We start from the raw sequence: 20,010 nt of genomic DNA, 5'->3' as shown, positions 1-20,010 counted from the left end.
TGAATTACATAATTGAATTTTGTTCTTCACCAAACTTTTCTCTTTCTCTCTCTACGCTGCACTTTTTATTCAGGTAAACGACATAGCATCAACCTATCACTACTACATTTGTGTGAAGTACTTTGTCAGCCTGCTGTCATTTACTGCTTCAAAAAGGTAGAAAAAGGTATAATTTAACTGGGAAATGGCAGACGTTACCTTGTTCTTTTACTTTAACTCAGCTATTTCTTAAACCTTTAAAGACATTTTATATCTTGGTGCCATAAGAAGCCACAAAGAGCCTTCTTCGTTAAAAATCCCATATTCGTTCAGTACTTTCTGTACATACCGGGCAGAGGGAACTCAATGTGATCCAGGCTCGCTGTGGTCCAGCACAGCGCCCTCAGATGTCCAGCCAGCAAACCGCAGAGGAAGAAGAGCATATCAGGACAATGGCTCGGCTGACTTATCTGGAAGAAGAAGAAACAGGGGGGAAAAATGAGGATAAGAATGTGGGTGGAATAAAAGAGGATTTTCCAATACAATGAGCACATGGTTAGTCACTGTCTGGATAAAGTACAGTCGCAGGATGTAGAGGTGTATTACTTTCAGGTCTGTGGGCTCTGAGGTTCCACACTCCTGGCTTGGCTGCAGAAGTCTATGTGGGTGAAACTGACTGAATATGTACCTCTGGATATACAACTTTATTTAGTGATTCAGATCACGTGTATATAAACTTAAACTTAAACTTATCTTTATTACTCATTGTGACACAGCACAGCACAGCACACCATGCACAACATTTAACCCATCACCAAAGTGAACAGTGGGCAGCCGTGGTCGGCGCCCGGGGGGCAGTGCTTGAGGACGATGCCACCACTGCCCCCCATATATGACTGTTATGTATGGTTAGATACAGTGAAAATGTTTTATGGGGATAATTAAATCAACTGATATTTCATGGGTTTTAAAAGTAAATCTCTTTCGATCCTGAATACAAAATACCTCTGGTTTGTGGCAAAAACAGGACAGTGGAAAAAAAAATATATTTATCACACCCTGCATCCTGAATAGACAACACAGTGCATCACTACTTCCAGTGAATGAGAAATGATTTTCTAAAGTCCAGCTACTCCTTAATGAATCTCTGAACTTTGGAAAGCCACAAGGCCAGAGCTCCTAATGAGAACTGGGCAGTTCATCAACAACAGCTGAACTACGGCCAAGACCACCTGAGGTGTAAATAATGGAGCTAAGCCAAGAGGATGGGAAGTCTGCAGTTTTCTAAACTGAGGAGCAGTTGACTCACTATGTATTTCAAAACGTTTTGTTAAGATGCAGTGTTTCTACCCGGACAGTCATGTGTTTGTGGTTCCAATAGCATCACTGTCACCCCTGAGCGCAGATGGCACCAAGGGAGGGGGGGGGGTTAATGTTTTGAGCACAAGATGCTTCCTATGAAGATATGACATTTTTTTCCCCACAGTGTGTGTAAATTACAGGGGTTGGACAATGAAACTGAAACGCCTGTTGACCAAATGTCCGGCCACGTATATTGACCATGTGGAGCTCCCAACGGACAGTTTTGGTGAAAACAGGAGATTTGAGGTGCACATTTAATTCTGCAGTGAGTTGGGCAGCTGTGGTTTTTTGTTTTTTGGATATAATCCGCGTTACCACCCGGACATCCCTTTCAGACAGCTTCCTCTTGCGTTCACAGTTACTCCTGTTGGATGTCCAGAGACTTGCCGTCTTGGTCACAGATGCGCCAGCAAGACGTGCACTATTATAGAAAGAGATGTCTACAAATGAGGCAGATCAGGACACACTTCTCCGTCTCAGGGGATTTATTGTATTAAAAGTTTCTGACCAAGGCAGGTCCAACAACGAATCTCATCTAAACATTCACCAACAAATCCCAACATCTGATACATGCTGATCCTTTGTATAGGCATAGACAAAAAATGGTGTTACGTAACATTTGACTGTTGTTCTGACCAAACATGGTCAGACACTTTCCAGATGCCAACATGAGGATGTTGCCTAATGTTTGGCTCACATTCAGCTAGTAACTGGATAAACATGTTCATTTACCCAGGTCATCTTGACCTGTTCTTGCATGTGCCTGTCTCTAGTCTTCCTGTTATTCCAGCGTCAGTTTGGCCTGATGAACATGTCAAAATATAGCAACAGCTTCTTCTTGTCAGTGGTTGGCGTTTCCTGTTATTCTGGTCTTTACATTATTTTTTTCTCTACAGCACCAAATATCTCTTTTCAACCCTGAAATGTCACCCATAATGTAGAGTGCATTGCAATATTTTAAGCAAAACTGCTCTGCTAATTGAACATTCACACCACTAGACTGGTCAAATTAAGCCAAGAAACCTCCAACACTAAATTGGCCAGTGTTTCAGTTTCATTGTCCAACCCTGTGACAAGGGGATGGATTGGAATTAGTGGATGGACATAGCACATCATTCTGCATATCTGTTAAAATACTTACTTTTAATTAACTGTACAAATCACTCACTGTGTAGAAAGGTTTGAACCATATTCAAAACACAACATCAGTATGCATGAATGTTGTGTTTGTTTATTGTAGTGGAGATACTGCGGCTAAAAAAGGTCTGTGTCAGGGCATACTCTTCCATGTTTTTCAGCGCAAGTATGAGTTGCATCAGGGGTTTGTGGTTGTCATGTGAAGGAGATGGAGGTGCACAGTGACTTTCCTCTGTACCTTGTAGGAGTGGGGGTCCAACACTTCACAGTCAGAGTCACATTGGCAAGGGTCACCAGCCCAGATCAGAGGATCTTTCTTCTTCCAGAAGTCACAAACAGGAACTCCCCTTGAAACCTGAAAGGAGTGAACAGCACAATCGACAAAAGCAGCTCTGAAACATACCATGTACGATTAATACCACATTTAAACATAAACATATTTCTAAACATTTCTAAACATCTCTCCTGTGGTGGAAGCTAATAGTGAAGGTCTATGCTGCTATATTCTAATGTTGGTCGTCATGGTGGTACTCAGAGAGATCAAGGTTTTCTCAGGCGGTACAGAGTAGAAAAAGTTGGAAAAACACTGGTCTAGAGTTTATGTTTTGAGCTCAGATAATTTTAAAACAACACAGTAAACTTAGTAACCACGAGAGCAACACCTTCAGTAAGATCTGCCCTTCAACTAATTTTATCTTCTCTGAATCCTGTTATTCCTCATTTACCTGCTCTAAAACTTAGGAAGAACTTATGTTAAGGAAACTGCTCCTTTCAATGATCTGAATCCTTGGAATTGTTAGTCTGCTTGCTTAGTAATTCTGTTTTTCAAATTCCATGATACTCTCAGCCAGACAGATAAAGGCTGCCTAGTTTCCTCACACACTTTGTTATTAAAAATGTAGTTACTTCAGTCAGTTTATAAAAGTTGATAACTGCAAGTGTTTTTATTCTAACATTTTGATTTCTGCAGAGGAACTGTTATTTTTTCATGCAACTGTAATTTTGTCAAAAAAAAATCTAAATTGTTTAAACTAACTCCAGTACAGAGTTAATGCAAACCAAAAAATGTGTTTCCTTACCAAATCAAAATCCATAGGAGAATTTATAAGACATAATCAATATTGATAGTCGTAGTAATAATAAAATATAAAACACTCAAATTTTTTTAGAAAAGTGCTCTTACTTCCTCCATGATCAAGATACCACAGCGAACCAGGCTGTGAATGGCATCCAAAGCAAAACTCTTGGATGACTGACAGGGCTGGAGAAAGAGGAAGAAAGCAGCGGTCAGCTCTATGGTGGAGAAAGGTCATGGGCATAACAGACGTCAGTTCATCCATCAAGTATCTAAAAATTCAGCTGACGGAGTGCATGAGGAGAGTAGTCAATGCTGAAGACATCAAAGGAGGAGAACGATAGATGCCCTGGAGGGAGGAGAAAGGAGGTGATACACGGAAGAGCAGAGCTGAGAGCAGAAGAGACAAGAAAGAGAAGCTGCTCAAATGAAAGTTGGCAAAAAAAAGATAAAGCATTTCCGATTGAGGATTCTGTACCCATGCAGAGCACAATAAAGCACAGAATAAGAAACACACACACACACACACACACACATACGTTCATACACTTGTCCACACAGATACACCGATCTCAAGCTAAATAAATGACTCAACTCCATTGAACACACACTAAATAAGAAACACCAGGTGTGTGTGTGTGTGTGTGTAACAAATTAAAACTCACTGGCAATAAGCCTGGAGACAAGAGATGGCAGAGCTGCAGGGCATGTTCAATCAGCTCGGACTGGCACAGCACCACATCAAACCTTGTGACACCTTTAACCTCCGCTCCGTCTGCCCTGCCACCCCTGACCACGTAGCTGATGCCACTGGCAGAAACCTTGGACAGCATCGCAGACACTGCGCACGCTGGGAACAGAATACAGCTCAGACTGATCACGCACATACAGGGAATGTGACTAAATTCAACAAAGTAAAAACATATTCAACCACAAAAGCATTCTTCACAAACTTTATGACGTAAGACTTTCACTAAACAGCAGGTTTTTATCTGTTTATACTTTTGTACATTTTTTATTTCTGGCAAATATGTGTGTCATTTTCAGGGTCATGTTATCAAGCGTTGTTATCAGATGTCCTGATCCCGTCTGTCTCACAACAGCAGCAGAGGAAAAGCCACAGGCGGTTGGTTTTTTTTAGCGATGTTATCTGTTTCTCATGGAACTTTTTCCACTTTTTCACTGAGTTGAGATACTTTGTGTAAATTCTTGTGTTCTGTAAACTGGTTCAAATTAACAACCTTTCTGTGGGTCATGAGAAGGCCGTCACTACAACTTTTTATTATTTGATACTTGTCTGAACAACATGTGAAAAAGGAAAAAGCTTGAGTTTATACATATGTATATATATCATAGGTGTGCTTCTTTAAAGTCAAGAAAATCTGATCTCTAACTGAATGGTAAGTGTCATCTGAAGGCAGTTGCCAAAGTGGACCACAGAAAAAAAAAAAAAAACTTCTCTCCAGTATAAAGAGCCGATCTGTAGACAATATTACCTCTAACCAATATCTCTTTCATTTGGCAGAAAGATTTATTCATACTGATGTAAAAACAATTTATTCCGGGGTGAAATATAAATCTGTTTATCTTCGTTTCAAATGCATGAATTGTATCTTTTTGAATAAGATTTTAATTAAAAAAGTTCTGCAGCTATTTAAAAGCAGGCTTTAACCTTGAGTTCTGAGTTGGTGAGTCTTCCAGGTGAAGTACTCTCCCTGCCTTTTAATTTTACACATTCTTTTTATGTCTATTTTATATACGTGAGGTAATGTCGTTTGGAACTTGAGTCATTCATTTATCGTCTTCTATTTAATCCATGCCGACAGTGACAGCCATGGAAAAAACAGACACATTTTGTGCAGCGTCACAAAAAAAAAAAAAAAATTTACTCACCACCAACGACTTCTGATATAAAGGTCTGAAGTACAGTCTGCCTTTGGAGACTCAGGTGAAGAATGGCGTGGAGTGAGGGACGGGGCACAATGTAGGGGTCCTTACTAAAAGAAGAAACCAAATTTAAAAGTTCAAAGTTTAGGTTTTGATTAATTATCTGATATCATTATCAAAATTTAATGAAAAATACAAAAACAAAAACAACAAACGACCTGGATGGCATCAATACAATGATGTATGGTGCGAGCAGAGAGAGGGAATAGCGGACAACATCCGCTATACTTCCCCCAAAACCAACATCTCTGTTCCGGAACAACATTTCCTCAGTGAGCCAAGTCACATCGCCACACAGGATAGACAGACTCACGCCCTGAATGGAGCAGAGCATGGAGAAGTTATAGCTCCACAATCTGACGTGAGCATTACCATCTGGTGACATTGTTGAGACACTGGTGGCTGTGACTCAGTAAAATCACTGTCACACTCCAATGAGCTGGCAGGAAATCCAATTCAGTTTATGTTCCTCTTAGAGTTCTGATTGATCCTTGGAGGCGCAGGTTTTAACACTGACGATAACAAGAGCAAAAATGATTGGGATAACACACATAGCGACACAGGTTGGTAATCAGACCTGTACCTTTCTTTGTTTGTAGAGCAAAACACTGGACACCAGGCTGGTTGACATGGCGGCCGTGTAGGAATTTACCACTGAAAAGAGAGGCTAACGTGAGCACATACATGCATTAATTACCTAAGTTTATAAAGTTTGTTATTTTTAATGACTCAGCAGAGATGGATAATCCTGCACGTACAGAAGAGGAGGTGGAGGATGACAGCCACACTCAGGTCTCTCCTTGGGTCCTCTGGCTCATTGGGATCAGATGCATAATGAGAAGGCAGGAACCATGACATCCTCCTCCGTCCAAATACACTCACAGTTCTAAAGAAGAAAATATGAGATAACGAGCAAAAGATGCCAGACTGACTAATTATAACTTCTGAATGGAACACTTGCCATAATGATAGAATATTTAAAAATGCAGTGAAATAAGGCTCCTGTCCATATGATGTAATTTTTCACACTCTCAGGAACCTTCAAAAATCTGAAAAACGTCACGGTAAAATTAATAATTTTTCATTCATTCCTTTTCTAACACTTCATGGTCACGGTTGGGGGTCTGCAGCCAGTCTGCATGGTTTTGGACTGTGGGAAGAAACCAGACTATGGATGTTCACTTTGAATCTAGTTTATAATTGTATAATTACATTAGCTTTTCTTTTTGTTTTTTCTCTAAAAGGTCTGACAAAGTGGTAATGATTTTTACAACACATTTTGATTGTTTATTAAAAAATTACATAATTGTGCTGATGATTAACTTTAAAGAACCAAACTGTTATAAGAACAGAATACTATAGATGCTGAAATTTCAGGATGAGACAGAAACAAAACAAAATTCAGTCAAACACATTTAGTGTTTGTGTGTGTTTAACATCTCCAAGGATTCAGTACGTGCAGAAAAGTAACTTTATAACTGCAGCTGTATCACTAAAACAAAAAAATATGGCGTACACACCGCATTTTATTAGCAGGTGGTTCGAGGCTGGCTGCAGTGATAAAAGTGTTATATATGCTCCTCAGCTGTGGAGGTGAGAGATGTACATTTACCAAGCACTTTTTTTATTAACACCTTGCTAATTAGCTATCCCTTCACACTCAAAACAATCTCCACCCTCAGCGTTACAGAATACACAAGATGTTAAAAACAATCCTTTGAGACTCTGGTTATGTTCTCACAGTTGTGTGGCATAATTACAAACTAAAATGCTGAGGTTGTTCTGACCCCTTTCACACAGTGTTTTTAGTGTCGTATTTTTCACTGAAGTTCAATGCAACGTATAGGAACGACTAAAGCAGGGATGTCTCATTTTCACCCGGGGCCATATTTACAATACTATTCCCCTTGAAGGGCCAGTTTTAAATAGAAGACTGTTCAGATTCTGTGGACTGGTACCAGTCCATAAGTCATTTGGTACCGGGCCGCAGTGGGACACAGTGAAAAAACGTACTTAATTTTTACTAATTTACTTAATTTAAAGCCCAGTCATATCCATTTACTTTCTTTATTTAAAGATAATCTGGCAATATTTTAAAAATAACAGGTCATTCAGACTCTGATACAAACAGAATAGAGTCTAAAGGATGTTTTATTTTTGAAAATTTAATGATCCTTCAATGCTCAGCACAGTGCTACCAGGCCGTAGTAACAGGTGGTACTGGCTGACCAGACCTTGGAACAAAGAAGGTCAGGCACCACTGGTATAGATGTAACTACTCCATAACAGACTAATACATGTTTCTGCAATTGATTATTATTTATTCAAGCTACAAATATGATTTGTGTAATAAAATTGTTTTTTTATTTTATTTCTCAGGTTAAGAAACTCTGCTGCATGAACTTTACTGAATTCTGTTTAAGCTCCCACCAGCCCCACAAAACGGCTTGGCGGGCCGCATTGGGCCCTTAGGCTCCTTACGTTTGACACATATGGAGCAAAGGATGACTGTTGATATTATTTATGTAGATCATGTACATGACAGGAACAAGCAGGCTGTAAGGCTGAATCCAAACTTGGACTGACAGGTAATGAGGGAACGAGAAATCATTCTCCACAACTGCATGCACCACCACTGGGATTAACAGTCTGAGCAGAAGAATGTGCTGCTCTATAACCTACAACAATGTTCACAGACCGTATGTGCAGCCACATTTAAGATTGATGCTCTGTACGTCATTCACAAAGTGCAGTCATAATGCATTGCCACCATTTGTTTGATGTAGTCGACAGTATAGTCTTAATGTGGAAAAAAAAGGGTTAAAACCATAAACCCTTGGGGAAAATCGTCCAAGTGTCAGACTCTAACATCTAAAACACCAGCATCACAACTAGGCACTAGTAACAGAAACTGTCAAGTCTGTCTGTTCCCCTAAATAATACCAGTTACATTCCAGTCATCAGCCTGATGTTTGAAGTGACTGTGAATCTGGATACTAACCTGTTCATGCACTGCTGCAACACAACATATTTCTTGGACTCTGAAGCAGGTGTAGAGTATAGAGCCTTTAGAGGCTCAGTGAGTACACACTGCAGTTCTTTGTTTCCATTTTTTTTAATCTAGCAGCCACATTGCTCTGCAGCAGCTAACCAGACACTGGCTGAGTGTGATGATATTTTCTAGTTGTCCTTTCCCTGGCAGATTGTATGATAATTAGACAGACTCAAGAGGATAAAAACTTTTACAATTTGCTATCAGTGCCAGTGTAAAGACATTTTAATTTTGCAGAACGTAGTATCACAGCAAATGGTTGTCGTGATGTGTTCATTTTTTTTTAGTAACAATGCTCGTTTATCCCTACAGGTACACACATACACAGGTAGTTTTAATTACCCATTGTTGAGGATGGCAGGCATCAACAAGTCCTGTAGAGGGAGCCAGTCTACTCTGCACCTATCTGAATCTAACATCTCCTACAGGCAGAAAAATGCAAACACAAAGGAAAAATGAATAAAGGATAAAAAAACCTCCAAAGTGGAACCTTGAAAGCAAAATATACGCTGAACTGCTGACAACAACTGTTCCCCCAAACTGCTATGATGTGCAAGATAGTGTCATATTAGAGGTTTTTAGAGGTCGGCAGACGAAAACACTGGAAACCACAAATGCCTAGGATAAATGAGTCTTTTATGTACGTCAGCGTGTGCACCTTTAGAGAGAAGGGCTGAGCAAATTGGATCCTCACACTTCCTGTTGGTCGTCTCCACAAAACGGACCAGAGCCAGTGAAGCAGTGTTCTCAGACCGACCTGCAAGGACACACAACATTCCAACAGTAAATCCATCAACTAAAGTTCTATAACTAAAAGAGTGTGTGCACATCAGCTGTGTGCTGTACATGAATCACAACATCCTCATGATTATTGACCAAACATAACATCCACTACCATTGACGCTAACTGGGAGTTAATAAAACAGCGTTTTTGGATATTTTGTGTATCATCAGTAATGTGTGAGACCAACAGAGATTATTAGTTTATTAGTTTATTATTATTTTAATAATAATGCAAACAAAACCTAAATATATTCACGGGGATTACAATATTATTTTTTCAATATTATCAATACAGGTTTTATTTATTCATGACAATGGGACACAGTTTAAAACAGGCTAAATTAGCTATTGTTAGTTTCGTGCATTGTTCCCATTGACATTCAATCAAAAATTCTCATATACCTAAACATTTATAACATAATATATTTTAAAGCAGCAAAATTTAAATTGTAAAATAATTAATGGTGCGCATTTGTGTATTTATCTCACTGTTGTATCTTTTACAGTACATCTTCTTTTATGGTACAGTATGCACTTGTCCAAGTCCATCTCACCCTGTCCTCAAACCACTTGTCCATTGGTCTTTGAGGACACTACTATTAATGACGGCTCTCGTTAAGTGTGCGTCTGTTTCAGTGTGCGTACACGTACCACATGCACGTTGGTTTGGGGCACAGAGTCGTAGGAGATGCCCACAGGGACAAGGTTGACGTCAGGGACAGATCCCTCTTTGATGAGCTGTGTGATGTGAGCCAGCCACTGACCACCTTGGCCGCTCAGTGCCGATACACCAACACTCAGGGCCTGGCCTTCATGTAACAGCTCACATACCAGCTGGCCGGAGAGGACAGAGAGGGGATTAGAGGTCTTCCTGACATCCCATTTAACATTCAACTCTTGTCATCTATTTTAAGGACAAAAAAGTCACAGCTTAATAAAAAAAAAGCTATGGCTGAACAAGTTCAAAGATCGCAAAATGAGTGAAACAATGAGCAGAAAGTGAAGGGGACTGTGGGGATTGGGCGGAGGGGTGGAGGGTGAAAGACCACATGACATTTGGAAACACTTCTCTTGCCCCAAGTACTGTTTTCCTCTCGCAGATAAGAACAATTCAATTACCATTGAGCAGAAGCTAAACAGACATACACTCAATAAACAATAAAGGTCTATTAACATTGAAATAAACCAATAAACAAGCCTGCCTTCTCACGCATAGCCAATATGCTTCCTCACATGGGTGGTAAATGAAAAAGCAAGCTTCCTGCTCCAATCGTAAACAACCTGCTCATGTTCCACTGTGGCTCGGCTCTTGTAGATTAATGTCAGGCTGAGTCATTCTATCGAGCTGTCGGCCTCAATATTGAGCTTAATGAAGGCGGTAACTCTTCAAATGAAATACATCTTTGGGCAAAGTGATAAAAGGAACAAAGGTCTCTTCTCAAACAAGACTGGGAAGACTAATTGATGATAAATATCAGATAATGGAGGCACTAACGCGTCGGTTACGAGAAACTTAGTTGGAGGAAACTGTCATGGGAATGGGCCTCAAAACACAAACAAATACGTAAATAAGTACAAAATCATCAAAACCAAATCAAACCTGCTCATCCTTTCAACCCACACAATCAAACTAACCACTGTTATTTTCTTTTTCTGTCCACCCCCACTCATTTCTTTGTCTCTCCAAAATAGTCCAAGACTAAAGCTCCTTTGTAATTTTGAGAATGTACAGCAAACGCGGCTGGACTGGGGAATTAAAGAGCAAAAAAAAAAAAAGAAAAGAAAAGAAAAATCAATTGTGTTTTGGTTAGGGAGCTGACTGAGGTGACAGGGCAAATAAAATGACTGTGTTTTAGGAAATTAGTAAAAATGAAATTATAGTAAACACAGCTAAGCACAATGCACCACCCTCTCCATCCCCTGTTTTTATAAAAGCACATTAACATGTACATGTGTGTGTTTCAGCAGATGATTTTCTTTTCCTATGGCTGTGACTGTCAATGGTATATACTGTAGTCCCAGAATCATTTCTGAATGTTAATGATGAATATTTGCATATGTGAAAACTGTTCTTCAAATCCTTCTGTGACTCAAAGAGCTCAAAAGAATCTGCAGTGCTCACTCTGAAGAAGCACCACCGCGGCTATGTCGACGTTGTTAAACTTTTACTTTAAACAAAACTACATCAGTTAATAGACCTGTCTGTTCTTACATTCCACTGATGCCGTTCAAAGAGATTGCTTCAATGATTCGCCATTTCCGAACAAAGAAAACAGAGGGGAAAAAAATATTGCAAATGTCCTGTTCTGACAGCAGCCTTTTTGAGGACTGCTTCATTTGTTATCACTTGTCTTGTTCATTATTCAGACACTGAATTAATTCACCATCAAGCTTTTCTATTTACAACAGTGTATTTCTTATCAGTATCAGTAGAGTTGAAACCTAAAGTATTTGCTTTGTAAATCAGTAGTTAGTTACTAAGAATTGCAATTATTTACTTCTTTTTTATTACATACTGCAGTAGTAGGGGGAAAGAGAATACACGTATAACAAATAAGTAAATGTAATCAGTAACAACAACTGTTTATACAACCCTGGTTATAAACACTATACTGTGCAATTTTATACATCTTCTCTTAATTTTTAACCTTTGAATACATTTCTTAACTTCTCAAAACAAAAACAAGTTATTAATACCCCAGTAGGGTGTGCTGTAAAGACAGAATGTGTGGGTCTACAAGTCAGTGAGTGTTTTTTAAAATATATATACATATATACACACATATGTATAAATATATACATCTAAATATATACATAAATATGTATACATATATAAATATATACATACATATATACATGCATATAGACACACATATATATACACACATACATATTTATGTATATATCAATATATACATCTAAACAATGCAAGTTTTTATCCAATCAGTGGACCAACTATTTAGGTCAGACTTACAGACTTCATGACCAGTGAGTACAGACTGTCCATCTCAGCTTCCTGCTGTGTCTCAGCTGCTGACGGTAGAAGCAAAACACCTACTTTCTGCAGGACTGATCTACAAGTACAAATCATGCTGTAAATGACTGTGAACTTTTAATCTCACACTCTGTTAAAAATTTGAACCCTCTTTCCTTTCTTTGGTGGAGTCAAAGTCTAAATGTTACTCCGGGTGAAAGATGCCGAGTGGTAACACGCTTACTCAGTTTTATGTGTCTTTGCATGGCTGGTGCATTACCTTAGGGGGGAGATGTAAAACTGTGGAGGACACAGAGTGTACGGGACTTTCAGACTGTGACAGAATAGCACCAGAGGGATGAGAGCACAGTCCACGACACTCTGACGCACATAAATGTAAACCAGCAGAGATCCCTGAATCACAGGACAGAGGAGGATTTAGATGAGCCAGATTCCCAACATATCCATTCATAATGACCAACAAAGGTGGACTTTGCTGACTGAAACACAGATTAGCAGTTATAATGAATCTTTCTGATGATCACAGCTTCTGATTCTGACTGTGAGTGGGAACAAGTCTATAAATCTGACCAGCTCTGAACCAGGTGAGTACGTTCTTTTATATTAAACAGACTAAGCTAGAAGAAAGGCTGCATTTAGAGAAATGTTGACTAGATGCTGACATTCACAGAAAACAATGTGCCTCAGCAGGAGGACGTCTCGCTGAATTCACCTCAAATCATATAACAGAGTGCATTTAATTCATGCAAATGTTGGAGCCTTTGTAGCAGAAGCTGAAGTCTGTTATTGGCTTGTTATTTAGTCAAGCGTGAAATTAAAGTGGTGTGGTCTTCAGTAGGATAATTAAGTGTATAATTGGGAGTTATTGAAACTTGGGATTTTGCAATGTTTTAGGGAAAAGGCACAGTTCACATTTTAAAGATGTGACCAAGCCTAACTTTTGCTCTTCACCATCTAAAAAAAAAAAGGTCTAACCACGATCTAGTTCCATAGCCTAAGTAGGAATGAGAGGAGCCAATGTTGCAAAAAAAAAAAAAGTTAATTGTGTCGACAAGAAATGTTGTCAATTGTCCTCAATTTTCTCAAGAATTAAAAAAGTACAACTTCAACCTAAAAAAGTGTGTTTGTCAATGTTTGTACCTCTTTAGAGACTTTTTGTAGAGCTGCTAAATGGTTCTGCTTGACCACAATGCTTTCAAAGAGAGAAGAGAACATCTTTAGCATCACCCAAGCCATGAACCTAGACATTGGGTAGGGAGAAAAAAAAGAGAAAGAAATGACATGAGGTGAGCTCAACAAGCAGTACATTCATCAGTCAATGTGACACTGATTGTCCAGATGCTTCAGCAAACAGAGTAAGGAGAGAAGTATGTGCAACAATGTGGTGGTTAAAGAACACGGCTGAAGTAAATAATTTAAAAAATGATCAGAAAGGAATAATAAAAAAATGAAATGATAAAGATAAAAGTTGGCTTTAATGAGGACAGACATGGCATGAAAAGATTAAGACTGAGGCAGAGGTTATATATTACACTCACATACACACACATGCACACACACACAAGGTTTTGTGAGCACTTCACAAAGTCACAGCCTTGTTCCATAAAGTTTAATATTTGACATTTATGCTTAATATTTATGCCCACAGTAACTGTGATTTGACCCTTATTCTAATCTTAACTTCAAACTCATTTCAAGGATTTAAAAATATGCCCACAAGTATAGCCACACAGACACACACTCACAAAAACACACACCCAAGGGTTTTAACCAGCCAGTGCCAGCTGTTTAATGGGACATTTACATGTGTCTGCCACTTAGAAGCCAAAATGTTTGAAAATTTTGGTCTTGGTTTTTAACATCGTCTTTGCATTTCAAATATTGGTTTAAACCTGGACTAGACATGAACCTTGCACATCATCACTTAGCAACCGTGTAGCGTGAAAAGAGCTGAAGAGATGTAAAATGTCAGATTTAATAAGATGAGTACACAAAAGAAGATTCCAACTCTGACAATTTCTATGTATTGTGAGACATGCTGAAGTTGACAGACTTCATTTAAATTCTAATATATTGGCAAAAAAAATATTCTGCAGTAAGCATCCTTTTTTGTTCATGAAGAAACATTATTATATAAAAAAAGGGCTGCGTTACTTTGAGTGATGATGTAATTTTTGTTTTGTTTTAACCTTTTATCTTTTGTTTCAGCTATGTGAAAGGTCAAAATGCCTCCCCGTTAAATCAATAAAAAAAAAAAAACTCATCTCATTTATGTAACATAATCTACATACAACACTCTTTGAACATTTGGCCCATCTGTCATGATGTAAACACCAAACACACAGACCTCAAATGGCTGGGGGAGATGCAGGTCTTAATGAGGGGAAGGAATGGTGCGAGGCGACCGATTTGCCCTCGGCCGCGTTGACCCTCAGGTTTGTTTTCCTCGGCTAAAAGTACCTCCTCCACACTGAAAGACACGGTCATAGGACAGCAGGGTTAGGACCACACAAACCTTCACTTGTGTTGCGCACACAGGGAACCCGCCTCCATGTAAGACAACATTATCCCCAAGTTGAAGGGTTATGTAAAGGTTAAACTTAATTACATTAAAGCGGAGACAGCAGCACATACAAAACGAGGAGTCTAAAACTAAAGGAGAAGAGGAGAAAGTGTGATAAGAGTTCCTAATAATCTCATTTTTCTTCATCCACTCTGCGTACACCTCATGAGAGTCTTTATTTTGTGCCAATGTGTCCCTTATCTCGTGAGCCACACGCCTTTCCTCTTTTTCCTCCCGAATTGAAAGAGCAAGTTTCATTTTCTGTATCTCTGCTGATCATTCACTTAATTCTCCTCTCACACATTTTCTCTCATTTATCTTCTTAGTTTTCCTTTCGGGTACCTGTTGCTCTGACAGACTCTCTCCACTCTGTTGCTAACAGGGCTGGCATAAACCTCGCAACCGCTGACAAACAGAGCATAGCAAAATCTTTTCGCCAGGCAGCCTCTGTACCTATGAGAGAAAACAGCCAAAGGTTTGAACATTAGCGACTGACAAATTTGTCTAGATTATCATTTCATTTTATTTATGGGAAGAACGTATTACTGAAAAACAACAGTATATTTTCAACACTGGCCAAAACAGAATTACTTAATGCTGGATCACAACCTTGTCTGTGTTTCGTTGACGCTGAGCAGGTCACGGAAACCCAGAGAGGAGCTTTGTCCAAGTTTATTGTACTGAAACACAACAACAAAAATACAATAAAAGGGATAAGGTCCTTAATAAATGCACATAAACAACAAACACCACATGGAACACAGTGGCAGTTGTTTGCCTTTTTTGGGGCTTTTATATATATATTCTGCTGTTAGAATTCGCCAGGGTGAAGAATGATATAAAAAGTTACAAAAACGAAGCCATCCATCCAATCCAAAAAAGTAAATGTAAAATAAAAGTTTGAAATTGTGCAGACAAAGCCCATATCTGAATTCTAACTTTTCTAACGTGGTGCCACCTGACTGACGCCTTCTAATCCCACCACAATAGCTTTTGTGAAAAAGTGGGCAAACATTGACAGCTCTGGTCAATCCAATTACAATGTAGATATTGCACTTATACACTAACATTTTTTTTTTCATCTAATTTCTATTTATTTCTCAAACCTAATGATTACAGCATGCTTTTCTTGAGCTACTCTTGCAGAAGCATCAGTGCCACCAAAATCCCTTGGAGAAATCAATAAAGTTTCTTAGTCTCATTTTTATTCTGAGCCCTTAATGCACTACTTGCACTTTATAAACAAAGTAGAACCCTAAAGTCTGACTAACCTTGACCAATGACCCTTTTTAACTGTTCCAGCAATATACAGAAATGCTTATTGTTGATAATTTTTAATGTTCATGCTGACAGCATTTAATGCAATTTCAAAGTGGAACTAGTACAACATTACTGTCGTATAGACAACACGTTGTATAGAGCATACTATAAAGTTGGAGGTTTCATAAGAGTCTGTAAAAACTCAATATTTGTAAGAAAGCTATAAAATGTGGCAGCTCAAATAGAATAGTCAAAACAAAGGGCTCAGGTTCAGTACCCACGGAAAGAATGTAAAACACTGCACATGACTGATTAGACACTGTTCTAGTTTTGTAAACATCAGATTCAGTGTCTAAATTGAGTCAGTCAAATTATTCATGCAATTATATTTTTAAATAAATCCAGAATTCAAACTGAACCGTTTTATTTACAGAGAGTAGAACTCTATTGTCTTTCTGCCTTTTTTTACTTAGACGTACACTTTGACCCTCACACCACACTCACCATTCTGTCTGGAGTGCACTGGTGGCAGCATTGACCCAGGGTGGGTCTGACCTTGGCCAGACAGGGAGCCACGAACATCATCTTTTTCTGCATCGCCAATCGCCATGACAAATAAGAGAGAGGACACACAAAGTACACACAGAGTGCACACAGTAATTCAATGAAACCGAATCAACATCCACTTCAGCAGGGCAACATGAAAAGAGTTGGACTATTTTTGACCAGGTGTCGGAAATTTCTCTGAAAGACACAGATGGTGCATTCATTTAACATGAGTGACCTATTTTTCCTCCGGAAAACTGATATATGGTATGTTACTAATGTAAAATGATTGGGTAAAAGCAAAGGCTGTCAAAATTAACAAGTGTAATTAAATTAAAAGCACAAAACCCAAAACAAAACAACGGTTGACTTGCGTTAGACCAGCCTTACTGAGGGCAGGACAGTAAACAAGTCTATGACTGACAGGCTGACTGACACAATTGACAAATGTGCTGTATTACAAGGCACTGTAGAGTGTTGATACAGTTGAGGCCAGGGCTTCAATAAAGGCTTTAAAAAGGGAAAGTGAACTCCTTGTCATTTTTACACAGCACCACTGCACACAACCAAATATGACCTCTGCTTTTAACCCATCACCAACGAGAACATTGAGCAGCTTTAAGGACCCAAGGAGCAGTGAGTGGGGACGGTGCCATGCTCAGAGCACCTCAGTGGTAACTTGGCTGCTGAACAACTCTTTGTGTGTTTTACAAGCCACTGTCAAGATGCACAATAATGACAAAAAGCCACCAACTCCATAAAGTAAAATGATAAGCTCTTACATTTTTATAATCACAATATAAATCTTTATGTTCCAGCAATATACTGAAAACACTGTACTTAGAAATATTTATCTGAATTAATCATGGTGACTGGATTAATTCATATCTATAACTTCTGCTGAATTAGGTTAAACATTTGAGTTGTTTAACACAGTGTTTCCCAAACTGTTTTTCTGGGGACCCATATTTTAAAAGTCACAAACCTTTGTGACCCAGGTCAATAGACATTATTTAAAAACTCCTAGGAAAAATGATGTGAGATGACCCCATAAAAATCTCTTGCGCTCCACCTGAGGGTCGCGACCCAGGCTTTGGGAAACAATGGTTAAACAGGCCTAGTAAACACATTTTCTGGTGAACAATTATTACCTGGGCGGGTGTGTTTTTCTGACCATGGTCAAAGAATAGTAATATATACTGTATATGTTTTTTGTTTTGACAGCAGACCAACAAAATCAATATATGCAGCAATGCATCATTACACACAATACTGCATCATTACACACAGTCAAGCATTATAACAGAGCAATGCACTGAGCACCAGGTAGAACAAAAAAATCGATCTGGGAACGACGGCGACGACTGTGTCCTGTCCCGTTCAAATGAAGACAAGATTAAAACAGAGAAAAAAATGTTATCTGACTCAATACTTAATACATAAACATTTGACAGTACCAAATAACCGCAGTGTGCACAGTACAGTCTTTTGTGAGTCCAATAATCTGATTTTATCTGGTAAACTGATGTCTTGTGAGCATGATGAAGCACCAAGCCTTAAAATAAAAAAAGATAGGAAGAGCAGTGATAGAACATTATCTTGTATAATGAGAAATATATTTAATTTCTCTAGCTCTGTGCTACAATAAAAGCATTATTAAATCGTCCGAGAAAATACAAATTCTCCATTATTATTTGCTTGTGTCACAATTATTTGTATGGATTTTCAAATGTTTTTATTGACTGGTAAAATTCCTGGGGAAAACACATTAGCCTTGCACACCAGAGCTCTGAATATACAGGACTCATGACACACCATTAGTGCACTTCAGTCATGACCAGCTGAGGCAGGAAAACACAGGGCAGACAATGCAGTTTGTGTCAAAGAGACACTAGTGTAGAAACCTGACAGCTGCTGAGCTCTACACATTTGTGCTGATGACACACTACTTGACATACAATACCCATTAATTACAAGCCGTTTCTGGTATTGCTGCAATACTAAAAGTAAGCAATGTTAAGATTTAGAAGATTGAGGGGAGCAATCGGTGACACCTCATCCTGGTTGATCAATGATGGTTTCACACACAACAAGAATATTCAGTCCTAGAATGATTTTTTTTAAAATCAAGAGCACTGCAGGAGGCATTTAAAAAGAGGAGGAAAGGAGTAAAAAGGCGTAAGATTCTTGGTTGTCATTACAAAACAGTGAAGTGAGAAGCAGGACTTGGAAAATAATGATGATTTACAGGGATTTACAGCAACAAATTACAAGCTGATGCAAAACTCAAGCAGTGTTTTGAGATAAAAAAGGATGAAACAGATACTATCAGATAAAGAAAAAAGCCATTAATGCCTTAATTCATGGTAGTAAACAAAGATAGGATACAACAGCTGAGACAACACGGACGTCTACCAGCAGCCTCGTGAGCTGAGCAAACAGTAGAAACTGGTGTTTCATCATTTAATTAAAAAAATGCATGAACTAAATTTTCAAAAATCCTCCATTCAATTATATTTCCTAATTAGTGTAAAGCTGTTGCCAAAACAGAATAAGGCACACAGGTCTGTACACTGTGACTCCTCTGAGTCAGGAAGTCGGAGAAAAAAGGGCGGCTGAAAGTGAAAACAGTGGAAAAATGAATCAAGAAAGAACTCTTCTTACAGCAGGTCTGATCCCTTGAACTGGATAAATGTCTTTATTTATCCCATCATTCTTATCCTGCATCATTGTGAAGCCCTTCAGACTGCTACCAGGACACCTACCAGAGAAAAGATTTGGAGAAAAGTCATTCTCTACATAAGAAAAAAAGAAAAACTGTGAGTGGGCAGCTGCGTTCAGAGCTTCTCGTGTATGATGTCCTTTGAACAAATGTGAACTTGAGCACAAGGTTATGTTTGGGAGGGTAATTATAGAGGATCAAGAAATAAAAAAATAAAAATAGATATAAATTGAATATTGGTAACAATAAACAAATGCTACAACTAGCATTTTTACACAAAAGAAAATGTAAATTTTTCTCATAGGACAAAATATATTTCAGCACAGTCAGGAGATTTCAGCTAGTTTTTCTGAACAATGTTTTACCACAACAAACATTTGAGCCACTACAATCTTTTAACACCAATATTTTGATTCACTGTTTTAATGCTCCTCTCCTTGAATCACAACCTTAACGTGGTGGAGGGGTTTGAGTATCCGAATGAACCTAGGAGCTATGTTGTCGGGGGCTTAACGCCCCTGGTAGGGTCTCCCAAGGCAAACAGGTCCTAGGCGACGGATCAGACAAATAGCGGTTCAACCCCCCCCTT

The 20,010-nt window shown here is 38.7% G+C and overlaps 1 protein-coding gene across 2 annotated transcripts in view; it reads right to left on the bottom strand.

Moving 5' to 3' along the window:
- Positions 1-20,010, bottom strand: part of gpat2 (glycerol-3-phosphate acyltransferase 2, mitochondrial) — a 72,487-nt gene that overhangs the window by 4,467 nt on the left and 48,010 nt on the right. Inside the window, exons 3-21 of one of the 2 annotated variants that reach the window (XM_008336169.3) lie at positions 19,364-19,460; positions 16,658-16,744; positions 15,503-15,573; positions 15,236-15,346; positions 14,678-14,800; positions 13,471-13,570; positions 12,590-12,723; positions 12,310-12,409; positions 9,987-10,169; positions 9,211-9,309; positions 8,895-8,974; positions 6,259-6,386; positions 6,084-6,154; positions 5,659-5,816; positions 5,447-5,550; positions 4,219-4,403; positions 3,662-3,739; positions 2,717-2,833; positions 329-449 (exon numbers count right to left, since the gene is read on the bottom strand). In XM_008336169.3, coding sequence (XP_008334391.1) covers positions 329-449; positions 2,717-2,833; positions 3,662-3,739; positions 4,219-4,403; positions 5,447-5,550; positions 5,659-5,816; positions 6,084-6,154; positions 6,259-6,386; positions 8,895-8,974; positions 9,211-9,309; positions 9,987-10,169; positions 12,310-12,409; positions 12,590-12,723; positions 13,471-13,570; positions 14,678-14,800; positions 15,236-15,346; positions 15,503-15,573; positions 16,658-16,744; positions 19,364-19,429 — 2,116 coding nt within the window. In that variant the 5' untranslated portion in view covers positions 19,430-19,460. The remainder of the gene's footprint in view (positions 1-328; positions 450-2,716; positions 2,834-3,661; positions 3,740-4,218; positions 4,404-5,446; positions 5,551-5,658; positions 5,817-6,083; positions 6,155-6,258; positions 6,387-8,894; positions 8,975-9,210; positions 9,310-9,986; positions 10,170-12,309; positions 12,410-12,589; positions 12,724-13,470; positions 13,571-14,677; positions 14,801-15,235; positions 15,347-15,502; positions 15,574-16,657; positions 16,745-19,363; positions 19,461-20,010) is intronic. The other variant, XM_008336170.3, reaches the window with a different exon arrangement.

Source organism: Cynoglossus semilaevis, chromosome Z (assembly GCF_000523025.1).
Source record: "Cynoglossus semilaevis isolate Cse_v1.0 chromosome Z, Cse_v1.0, whole genome shotgun sequence".
NCBI classification, from domain to species: domain Eukaryota; kingdom Metazoa; phylum Chordata; class Actinopteri; order Pleuronectiformes; family Cynoglossidae; genus Cynoglossus; species Cynoglossus semilaevis.
The sequence above is the reverse complement of the archived record's forward strand: the minus strand, read 5'-3'. Positions and strand labels throughout refer to the sequence as shown.